General features: G+C 51.9%; 4 protein-coding genes across 4 annotated transcripts; 3 read left to right on the top strand and 1 right to left on the bottom strand.

Moving 5' to 3' along the window:
• Nucleotides 1–172: 172 nt before the first annotated feature.
• M436DRAFT_46987 (growth hormone-induced protein) lies at nt 173–1,300 on the bottom strand (the record flags this gene model as incomplete). The annotated part of the gene is made up of 3 exons (XM_013571495.1): nt 173–656; nt 711–953; nt 1,005–1,300. The coding sequence occupies 3 exons, from the start codon at nt 1,298–1,300 to the stop codon at nt 173–175; spliced, it is 1,023 nt and encodes a 340-aa protein (XP_013426949.1).
• Nucleotides 1,301–2,076: 776 nt separating this feature from the next.
• On the top strand, nt 2,077–4,163 carry M436DRAFT_32297 (asparagine synthase; the record flags this gene model as incomplete). The annotated part of the gene is made up of 3 exons (XM_013571490.1): nt 2,077–2,176; nt 2,244–2,707; nt 2,757–4,163. Coding segments are annotated over 3 exons (1,971 nt in total), but the record flags the coding sequence as incomplete, so codon positions are not given.
• Nucleotides 4,164–4,964: 801 nt separating this feature from the next.
• Nucleotides 4,965–8,075, top strand: M436DRAFT_47186 (uncharacterized protein; the record flags this gene model as incomplete). Its single annotated transcript, XM_013571541.1, has 1 exon — nt 4,965–8,075. One exon carries the CDS (start codon nt 4,965–4,967, stop codon nt 8,073–8,075), a length of 3,111 nt encoding a protein of 1,036 aa, XP_013426995.1.
• A 1,624-nt stretch (nt 8,076–9,699) lies between these two features.
• Nucleotides 9,700–11,754, top strand: M436DRAFT_47432 (uncharacterized protein; the record flags this gene model as incomplete). The annotated part of the gene is made up of 1 exon (XM_013571588.1): nt 9,700–11,754. The coding sequence occupies one exon, from the start codon at nt 9,700–9,702 to the stop codon at nt 11,752–11,754; it is 2,055 nt and encodes a 684-aa protein (XP_013427042.1).
• Between the last annotated feature and the right edge of the window lie 163 nt (nt 11,755–11,917).

Raw genomic sequence — 11,917 nt, forward strand, 5'->3', positions numbered from 1 at the left:
TGAAGAGAAAATACATACTTGATGTGACATGTGTATCATTCTTATGACTGATCGAAACCAGACAAGAGTAGGGAGGCTAGAATACAGGAGATAGGACGCATGTGAGCGATGCAGGTATTACAGAAGGAAGATAAAAGAAGCAGAATGCTCAACGATGGAAGAACAAAGAAGCCTACTTTCTTCTGTTCTGCTGCATGGCAAGGATCTGGACCATACGGACGAAAATGTTGATGAAGTCAAGCTCAAGGCTGATGGCCTCGTTAACGGGATCACGCTTGATCAGACCGCGCTCACTGAGACGGGCGTGGTGCAGGACCTTCTGGACGTCGTAGAGGGTGAAGCCACCAAAGACGACGAGACCACCGTAGAGCCAGAGGTTCTCGGTGAACATGAGAGCGCGGGTGGCGGTTGCAGGAAGGACCAGAGGAGCGAGACCGGAGAGAGCGACAACAGCGACACCAGCGAGGAGAGGGCCACCGATATAAAGGTACTTGTCAGTCTTGGCGGTGGCACCAACAAAGGCAATGCTACCCATCAGACCGACAGTATAGAGACCGGCACGCGCAAGGATGGCGGGGTTGTAAAACATGAGAGGAGACAGAAGGGCGGCTTGGGTCAGGTTGAAGGCGGTCCAGAGGGCGTACTTGGCGACGTAACTGCAGACGTGTGTTAGTACAAAATTTGAGCATGGTATATCCGGGACGACTCACTTCTCAGGAGGACACATGCGAGTACCCATCATGGTGCCGATGGAACCGACAAGACCAATACCGAGGATCAACCAGGGGTTGGCAGCCATAAGACGATAACTCCATCCGTTTGCGTGGAGGGCGCGAGCAGCAATACCGATGATTCCGATACCGAGACCAGTGTGGAGGAAAGTGTCGTTCAGGTAGGAACGTTCAAACGGAGGCATACCGCCATCTTCTCTGGTTTCACGGTTGAAGACGAGGCTGTAAAAGAGTCAGCATTGCTCTTAGTTGTATGGATTCGATAACGCTCACTTGATAGCAAGAAGAGTTCCACCGAAGATGGCACCGCCATAGAGAAGACGCTGTGTGAGGTTTCCAGAGGCGGTAGGGTTAGGGAAGGCGGCAGGTTGTTGGTATCCGCGACGGAACGAGGTTTGGAAAGCGGAGCGGAAGGTTGCTCGCGATGAGGCAAACTTGGTGCTGAAGGTGGATGGTGTGGGCGCCTTCTTGATGGGACCTTGGTGGAAGGCGCGGAAGGCGGTGGATGTGATGGGTGTCTGCTTGAGCGCAGCCGTCACGGCGAACGGTCGGCGCATGAGGAAGGCCATCGTGCTGTGTGTGTGTGTGTGTGTGTGTGTGTGATGAGGTGGTTGTGCGATGTTCACAGTCTTCAACGAGGCAGGAACAGCTTCATCACGTCGCCGCCGCTTTGCTTTTGAGCCGCAACTTCCTTCTTACGCGCCCTCGGCATGACGAAATGCCGTCCGCTTCGACCTCCGGATTGGCAACCACGCGGAATCTTCCAGACCCCTCCATCCTGTATCTCGCTCTTGTGCGCCATCTTGTTTCCTGCATGAAGCTATCCTCGCATCTTGTTTGCGGTTCCTGCTGCGCGTACATGTGACTTCTCAACAGTGCCACGTTTCTTGCAGACCCAAACTTTGCAAACTTTGCTCATCTCACGACTGGTCAGCAACCTCGCGATAGCATGCCGCTGCTGAAACATGTCCCTCGGGTTGCCAAAGTTAGGCAATCGCGATAACGGTAGCTTCAACCCGTCCCAATCCAAACGTCACCCTCTGCTTGCATCAGCACCACTCATCATCGGCTGTCCCATCTTTCCTGTTCCTGTCCCCGTTCCTGTTTCGCCGTTTCTGCTTTCCTTTGCCCAGCAACCTACTTCAACTGCATCCTGGCCATTCTTTTGATCTGCGTTCACGGCATCCTGGTCAGTTCTTCGTACCTGCACCTACGGCTCATTCTTTAGACCATCATGTGTGGCATCTCTTGCATCCTTGCCCTGCAGCATTCGCATCATAAGCTTCCAGATCTCGCCAATCTCAAGAAGCCCGTCCCTGGAGTTCAGACAAACGGTGACGCAGATCACACAAAGCTCGCCGTCGAGCTTGATGCTTCTCTTGACCAGATCAAACACCGTGGGCCCGACTCCCGCGGCCAGTGGATCAGCAATGACAAGCGCGTTGGTCCTCTGATCTCTTTGACCCTGTCTCTACCCTCGATGACTCCCTACTAACAACTCTACCCATGCAGCTTTTGGTCATGTCCGTCTAGCCATCAATGACCTTTCTCCCGACGGCATCCAGCCATTCCATGACCACGAACGCACCGTCCACGCTGTCGTCAATGGCGAGTTCTACGATTACGATAACATCCGAAAAGACCTCGAAGCCAAGACCGACTACAAGTTTCGCGGTCGTTCCGACTCTGAGCTCGCCATTGCTCTTTACAAGTACCACGGCCTCAACTTCCTGCATCACCTGAGAGGAGAATTCGCCTGTGTCCTTTTCGACGAGTCACAGCAACTCCTGATCGCAGCAAGAGACCGCTTTGGCATCAAGCCCTTGTTCTGGACAGTCCAAGAGGGAAGATTGTTGATCGCTGCCGAAATCAAGGCCTTCCTGCCCCTGGGATGGAAGCCTGAGTGGGATGTCAAGAGTCTACTCGACGCTGGGTGGAACCACGACGAGAGGACTCTCTTCAAAGGCATTGCCAAGGTATGCTGGGTAGAAGCACGGTCGAAGGTGTCCTCTAACACATACCCAGGTTCGCCCTGGCCACTACCTCACCTGCCAGTCATTTGATCACATCGAGCAACGCCCTTACTGGGACATCAGCTACCCCGACAAGCACGCTGTCGATGTTCGCACTCCCGAAGACATGATCCAAGGTGTCCGCCAGCGTATGCTCGAGGCCATCAAGCTACGACTCCGAGCCGATGTTCCCGTTGGAATCTACCTCAGTGGCGGCATTGACTCGTCAGTCATTGCTGGGATGGTCACGCATCTTGTCAAAGAGCAGGGAATAGCCATGGGCAGTGCGGACGCAACCGACCGCGTCTCGTGTTTCAGTATTGCATTTGACGAAGAATCTGGTTTCGATGAATCCTCGATCGCCAACCGCACCGCTGAGTGGCTCGGAGTGCGTTATATCAAGAAGCACATGAACGAGGAAGAGCTTGCCAAGCGTTTCGAGGATGCAACCTGGCACTGCGAACACCACAATCCCGACTTCAATTTCGTTGGCAAGTATGCTCTGTCCGAAGTCCCTCAGGAGGTCGGCTTCAAGGTCGTCTTGACTGGTGAGGGAGCTGATGAGAATTTTGCTGGCTACCCTCTGTATCTCCCAGACTACCTCCGCGAACCCGACCCGAGTTGGGAAAAGTACAACACCTTGCCGGAAAGTGAAAGAGAGCATCAACTCGATCTTGCAGAGACGGCAGCTGTCGACTACTACACCTCAGTCGGCGCTGATGTAACAAACCGAGGACCGTCAGTTGCTCGCCGCATGCTCAACGACATTACTACTGTCAGTAGTATGGCTGCTTTCCAGCTTGACATCTTCGCTCCTTGGACGAATTGCTATGGTAGATGCGATCCTCAGGTCACGATCGCCAACAACGCCGACGGTCGTGTTCGTAATTTGATCACCGACTCTTGGCATCCTCTGCATTCGGCACAATATGTTTGGTCCAAAGGCCACCTGGCCAACATCTTCCTGACATGTCTCGGTGATCGTACAGAGATGGCACACAGCATTGAAGCACGCACTCCCTTCCTTGACCATCCGCTGACAGAGTATGTCAACCATCTACCACCATCAGCCAAACTCAGGTGGGACCCAGAAGCAAAGACGTTCACCGAGAAGTGGGTACTTCGTGAAGCATCGAAGCCTTTTATCACAAAGGAGTTGTATGAACGTAAGAAGCACCCGTACTCTGCACCAACAACCTGGCCCAAGGGTGGTCACTTGAACAAGCTATTGGACAAACTGATCAGTGAAGACAATATCAAGCAGCTAGGCTTTGTAGACTGGGAGAGATGCCAGAGTCTGACAACAAAGGCGTTTGGTGAGAATGGCGATCCCATGGCTATGAGATATGCCATTGTCGTGGCCGAATGGGTTGTTCTGGGACAGCGATTCGGCGTGGCCACAGCCAAGAAGCCTGAGGGGTATTGATGCAGTGCGAAGCAATGCAGATATCAGGTGGCTCGACAGGGGTGCATTGCACTCGAGCAGCTGAGCTGACGACGACGTGTGCATTATCCTACATAGTACAGAGCAGCTTTCTTCAATGACGTCCAAACATCAAGGCTCATGCATGTCATTTCCACAGAGTCGGTCGGAGCCAATGAAGCCTCGTCTTCCAGAAGCAAAAAGGAAGGCTAGAGATGAGAGGCATGTTTCATGTGTATGCGGAGTGAGTGGTTCCCGTGGCAAGGCTGAGATTCAGCTACGATCAACCATGTATATTCAGCGATGTGTCTCGCATCATTATTGCAGCGGATCAGTATAGAGACTTACTAATTGAGTAAAAAGGAAGACACTGTTCTACTGCCCGTATGAATGCGGATACAGCGACGCGAAGAGTTGCGGAAACACTCGTTAGCGTGGATGAGTGATGGGTCTCGGCAGACGGAGCGTGCCGACGGCCGGCGAAAGCGGGAGCGGAGGAAACAAGGTTCTTGGTTATGACATGGGGTCGATAGACTCGGTCGTGTTTCTCCTTTAACACTTGCATGTGTTTCTGATGGTTCGATATATACCTTCTACGCTACTGTCATTTCTCGTGCAGATTAGCGTGCATTCTGTTAATGTGTAAAGGCTTCGGGTATCATCGCACGTACACACGGTACTACTGTCAGACGCTTCATCATCAGCTTGTGTCGCATTGCATCGCTGCACATCACTGAAGCCTCATCGACAACACCATGATAAGCTGAGACAACCATATATGACCGACATGTCCAGATCATGGCCTACCAAGATGCATACACTTACGATACTCACGAGTTACGACCCGACGACAGCGTCAGCCGCCGAGGAGACCAAGCCAGTGTCAGAAGCGCCGGTATGAAGTCGTCAGCTTCGTCCTCGGATGATGGTCCAGCAGACTCGCACGTATCAAATTCGACCTACAAGAACGAGAGACCGACGACGCCTCTCTCACGACAAACATCAATACGCTCAGCACAAGCACAAACTCCAGCGACACACGTGTCTGGCAACAAGGACAGAGTGAGATATAGCTGGCAGAGCATTCACGAGGATGAGCCCAACAGGCCAAGGATACACATTGTCAAGATTGTTTCGAATACTGCAACAGCTTCGGCAGCATCTCCCCAGGGCGAGGCTCTGGCCTTCTCCTTGTCGCCTGCCGGGAAGAGGATTGCCGCTTACAACTCGGCCAGGCTGTTCGTCTTTCAGACTGCTGCCTTGCCCGTGAATGTGTCGCATGAGTATGCTTTACGGAGACGACCACTAGCAGTAGAGATCTGCGACGATGCAAATGTCCTTGCCGTACTCGTGGACGCTCACACCGTAAACATCTACGACTTGTCGCGCAATAATGCTCGTCGCGTGAGGACTGTACGTACCGACCTGCCGACTTCAACGATCGCCTTGTCTTCGACTGGTGGTCTACTTGCCACTGCATATGAAGGAGGTGTAGAGGTCTTCTCTCTGGCTCAAAATGCTCTCATCACTGACCGCCGTGCTGTGAGAGCTCCCAAGATGGACAAATTGGTCTTTTCTCAGGACGACTCGTCACTGCTCGGTACAACCACTCGCATCTTTGCTTCTGCCACACTGGTTGTCTCGGTGCCGATCTTTGCAGAGGACTCCTCTGCTCAGCCTTCACACAGAGAGCTTCAGGAAGCCTGGTGCACTGGTATGCTGGAGCCTCAGAATATCAAGAACAGCAGTCATGCCACCTTTATGCGCGAGGATGGAAATATGACGAATGACAAACTTTTTGCCTGGAACGGCCTCGAAGATACGTTTGGAGTGCTCAACGCACATGACATGGCCTACAGTCAGGTCGACTTCCCGGTAGCAATATCCCCTCCACTTTCTACTTGTGGAGGGCTCGGAGCGGCCATCCACCATTGTCCGTCCATCGATGAACATGGAAAGATTGTGGCCATGATTGTCAATGATCGTACGGTTCGCCTGTATCTTGTTCCTCAGGAAGCTGAAGACGGCCACACCAAAGTGGAAGCACACAGCATCGACCATGAATTGGACGAAGAGTACGGGTGTCCTTTCACTGATCTGAGATGGGTACATTCACGCCTCAATCTACCAGCTGCATCACAATCCCCGCACCAGATCAGAGGCAGGTTGGTCGTCACAAGCCCTGGATCCTTGGTCGATGCGGAACAAGCAGGGTCGGGTGTACAAGATATCGAAGGTGGTCGCATCATTCTCTTCGACTTCGATCCGCAATTCGCTAGTCAACCGGGTCAGACTTTTGTCTTTCATGTTGGAAAGGCTCCGCCAATGACGCTCGAGGAAGAGACGATGGATGTTGCAGACGAGATTGCATTGGTGCGACGACGCACAGTAACCTCGAGTCGCAGCAACACCCTTGGAAAGAGGACGCCTTCGCTTGGAAGAGCTGCGACGACTGTGTCAAGACGGCAGGACAACTCTGCATATCGGAATGGAAGCCCGTCTGGATCAATACAACAGCTGTCGTTGAACACTTCGCCATGGAGGAGTCGACGAGTGAGCTCATCTCTCATCTCTTTGTCTGCCGATGCGACCCGATCACTACCGGATCTACTCGAAGCAAGCGAAGTAGCCGCCGAGTCACTTGAGCAACCATACTCGCAAGGAGCGCCTCGCTCATACATGTCCATCGAGCGCGCAACTACTGCTGCAAACACACATCGTTTCCAGACACTTGAGGAGCATGAAGCAGAATCAGAACATCCAGGGGACTTGCCGTTACCAGCTTACACCGAACATCCAAATCAACCATTACCTGGAAAGTACCGAGCTCTTGCGGGTCTGGAGATACCAACACATGCACGGTTTGTACAGCAGACTAACAATCCTCCGTCTACAATCAACACTGCACCTCCAATATTACCAGGACATCAATTTCTGCCACCAACCTCGACACTGTCTCCTGCACATGCTATCCCTCAAAACATGACTCATTCTGATAGTCCCATTGGCTCTTATGCCAATCCAGTTTCAAGAAGCGAGTTTAATCCAAATGCAGTGACCACTCGATCTGGCACACATACAATTCTACGCACTCAGCCATCTTGGGAGACAATCAGTACAACAGCGCAGACTACACCACGCGGTCCCGCAACACTGCGATCGCAGCCGAGTGGAGAAAGTCGCAGAGCAATGAGCTTCTTTTCGCCGGACCTACGCCAAAGCACCAACACCGTACCGACAAGTCCTGAACACATGCGTCCACCTCAGATGATGCAGGGTCTAGGTCTCCAAGATTTCCGCCACTCCATGTTGATACCTCAAGATCGGCATATCGATGAACGACCGCGTACAATGGCTGCGAATTCGCGATTCGGAGATGAGAGAACAGGTGCTATTCAACATCGACCGCCACATGTCAATGCCCTACAAGCAGTCAATTTTGCTTCTGCGAATACACTGACACCGGCAATGGCTTCCACAAGCAGAACTTCCATTGGCGCGGTCTCGGCTATCAGCACAGTTTCTGGGGATAGCAATATACCGCCTCGTCCTGCCACCTCTGCAGGCGCCGTCGGCTATCAGGTCACCGGCTGGTTCCCGCCCGCTCCACCCACTCCTCTCGATGAAATCCGTCCAACACTTGCCTCGAGGTCAAGAAGTGCAGGGTTCCCTCCTACTAGTGCTAGAGCTACTTCCTCTGGTATTGCTCGACAAGGCACACCGGAGGAATTTGCCTCGCCAAGAATACGAAGATCGAAGTCAGTGGGTACGGGACGCAAAGCTTGGTTTGCAAAGAAGAAACAGTTGGAAGATAGGATTGGAGGGGAGATTTTACCTACGATTGGAAGGGGCGTTAGAGAGGATCTGATGCATCATGAGGCGCAAGGAAAAAAATGTGTTGTTATGTGATTCGGGATATCGACTTTTGACTGCAGTGTTCTTCGAGGCGGATTCTAGATGGCGGCATTTTTCGTCCAATGGATTGTTCACCTATCATAGCAAATTGGCAATTCTGTGTCACTCATGAACATAAGTTCATCGATAAAGCTTATTCACCTTGCACAACCGTACAGGTTACAACAGCATATCGTTTGACAGCGAACATGAACTGACCTGACGATTATTCATAATCATCCAAGCAGGGTCTTTCCGTCAACATCCACCACTTGACAAGACCGATATTCTCCACATATCGCTGAGATAGACCTTGACTTTCAACGCAAGTCTGTGTATCGAAACAACCGTTCGTAAAGACCTCTGCCAATCGAGTCCGTTTTAATCCTTATAACAATTTGAGCCGAGAACCCTCGGAGGTGGTGTCCCTCTTGTACTCCGCAGCTTGGCGTAACAGATGCCACAAACCTTAATCCTCTTGGCTACATCCTCCTTCCTTCTTCGATGCGGTTTCGTCGACAGTTGACAGGTCCGTTTCACATCTCCGGAGACACCAAACACTGCTTCTCGCCATGCCAAAACGTGTATACACATCGACTACCATATCGTCGACTTTCTGGAGCTCTATCAGCGCCGCATCAAAGCCTGCCGCTCACTTGCCCGAATAAGCAGGTCCCAACCAAAAGTCCGTCAACTCTCCAATGCCTGTCGATCTTCCAGGGTCGCAACCGCTATCTCGTAAACATCCTCGCGACCTTCCTCTCTGGCATCTGCCATCGTGCTAGTATGCATGATCTACTGACAAGCTCTGCCATGAAGGTGGCCGCACACTAACCGTATGCCGCATAAACTGTCTACCATATGCAGCCCGTATCAGAGCTCCAATGAGCAGTCCGCCATTGCAACATGACGAACTTTACCACTGATATCGCGACTGATCCTGTCCAGCGGCATCGCAATCGTGATCTTCCGGACGTAATTGCTTAAATACTGTAGTTTTTCGCTCCTTGACATTTCGACCCCTCTATCTGGACTTATCTCTTCAACATTCTCCAATCTGTCTCCCCTCTCAGCGAACATGCTGGAGACTCTGTTGCTCATCTTGCCCGTGGTAGGGGTCGTGCAAGCGGCTCCATGGCAGCAATCGTCAGCTTTCCCCCATCCTGGTTGGTCTTCAGCGAGTATTGTTACACCCGCTCAGCCGAAGCCTTCATGGTATCGTCCTCATCCCATCGGACCCTCGCACAGTTTTCATTGGATAGGTCCTACTGGTAACTTTTCGAGCCCCGGTACTGGTGCTGTCTCGACTGTTGTCGCTCCTCCTTCTACGCAAACCTTGTCGACGACTGTTTACACAACCGAGTCTGTGCCTACTAAAACCGAGTCTGTACCTGCTACAACCGAGTCCGTGCCAGCGACAACTGCCTTCACACCTCCTAGTGGCGTCAGTTCGTCCGTCGCCGGCTCTTCCCTATCAGCATCCGCTGGCTTAGATGCTTGTGCAAGTGTGGCCAAACTCGTGGCATCCTTCACGTCTGCTTCGCCTAAAGCCACACCAACTGTTCCGGCTGATATTGCGTATGAATGTCTTCATTCCATCCCATTCAATCAGACTGCTGCTTCTGATCTGTTGGAGTCAATGAGACCTTATCTCAACTGGCAAACAACAATCTCTTACCTCAAGGATCCTCCTAAGGATTATGCGGACAAGATCCAGCCACCGTATGACTTCTGGGGCGTTTTCGACGCCATCGAGGCTAATGTCGCTGCTGAAGCTTATGCCAGTGAATATGAATTTGGATGGGATGTATATGAGGCCTTCCAAAAGACACATGACGGTCACTTCGGCTTCACGCCGGACAGTGTGGGAAGCGTCTTCACTTTTGGCAGGAAAGTCGCCCTGGCGTCCGTATCTGAGGATGGCAAAAGTCTGCCGGTCGTCTACGCGTATGGCGATATTCTCGCCGCGTCGTTTGGCAATGCGTCTTTCACACCTTCTCACATCGTCGAGATCGACGGCCAAAACGCCACCGACTACTTGCTTGCCTGGTCTCAGTTTGGTTCTCTCCAGGATAGAGACGCTCTCTGGAACAACTTGTTCTACATCCCCGCTCAAGTCTCGCTTGGATCATCTGGCACTGGGACTGGCACGTTCTCTGGAAGTGGTCGTGGTCGCTACGTGTATCCTGGAGCAACAACCACATTCACTTTCGCGAACGGCTCTACTGTCACGAACCAGAACTTTGCTCGAGTTTTGGCGAATTTCAGCAACATCACAACTGGCGCAGACATTTACCGAGAGCTCTTTGCGATACCCCCAGAGGCCTATGACAACGCTTTGAGTCTTGCTACATCTACCACTAGCAGTGCCACTAGTTCTGCTACTAATGGCACTTCATCAACCGCTTCGTCCACCACGTCCACAACATCAACTCCTGCCCCAGGCTATCCGTCCCCTATTGTGCGTCAGTCCAACAACCTCAACAGTGGCTATTTCCTTGATCAGCCCGGCTATGAGGATGTCGCGGTCCTGGCAGTACCTTCATTCGTCGGCCTTGATACTGCGGAAGTGGAGTTTCAAAATGTCAACAGTGAATTGATCGCTGCTGCCCTTGCCGCCAACAAGACCAAGCTGATCATTGATGTATCTGCAAACGGCGGTGGCACGATCCTGCAAGGCTATGACCTGTTCAAACAGCTCTTCCCTTCTATTTTGCCCTATGGTGCAACTCGCTTCCGTGCCCACGAAGCTTTTGATATTCTCGGTCAAGAATACTCGGCAATCTCTGCCAACTACACACGAAGCTTGAACCAGAGCGATACCATTCAGAACATTCAGTCTTCATCGTGGGACTACCGTACTGACCTCGACGTCAATTATGAGCCTTTCACCAGTTGGGCCGAAAAGTACGGCCCTCATGAGTTCGGTCCCGGTAATGACACTTTCACTTCCATTATTCGGTGGAATCTATCAGACGTGCTTACTCCCGACAACTCCGGTGGCATCTACGTATCTGGCTACTTGAACCGTTCAAATGTCACTACACAACCTTTCGCCGCGGAGAACATTATCATAGTCTATGATGGCTACTGCGCTTCTACTTGTACCATCTTCTCAGAATTGATGCGCCAACAAGCCGGTGTCAAGACCATCGCTCTTGGTGGTCGCCCTAACTACAATGAGATCCAGGCAGTTGGCGGTGTCAAGGGCACCAACGATTTCCCCTGGTCTTACATCCTCGAATCTGTGGAAGTGCCATTCACGTTCGCCAACGCTTCTCACCAGGAGGAACTGAACAGCACTGCTCTAGGCACTTACTCGCAACTGCCTCTCTACCGTAGTTCGTCTGGCCCTGTTGTGAACTCAAGAGACGGTATACGTGAAGGCGACGTCACAGAAACTCCTCTGCAGTTCGTGTATGAGCCTAGCGATTGCAGAATCTTCTACACACCTGCTATGGTTGTGGATCAGAGTGCTGTCTGGCGTACTGTTGCTGATACTGTGTGGGGTCAAGGTGATGCTTGTGTGGCTGGAAGCAATGAGTTCTATGGTAACAAGACTAAGAGAGATGTTGGCGTGAATAGAGTGCATGGTATTCGCGGAGATGTGAATGTCGAGCAGGCTTGGAAGGGTCTTAGTGTGCATACTGGAGAAAGTGTTGTACTTGGTGGAGACTCGATCATGTTGCCTTAGAAGATATCTGTATGAATCGACGTTCTCAAGATCCGAGATACTATTACAGTCAAAGGAGCCGATATACACCGCATGAAGCTCGAAAGTTGGGAAGAGAACGATCGAGCATGTGTTGGAATGGGAACAGCAAGTTCATATGACTTGATGACGGTCATGCCGTTGA

Source organism: Aureobasidium namibiae (assembly GCF_000721765.1).
Source record: "Aureobasidium namibiae CBS 147.97 unplaced genomic scaffold scaffold_9, whole genome shotgun sequence".
NCBI classification, from domain to species: Eukaryota; Fungi; Ascomycota; class Dothideomycetes; order Dothideales; family Saccotheciaceae; genus Aureobasidium; species Aureobasidium namibiae.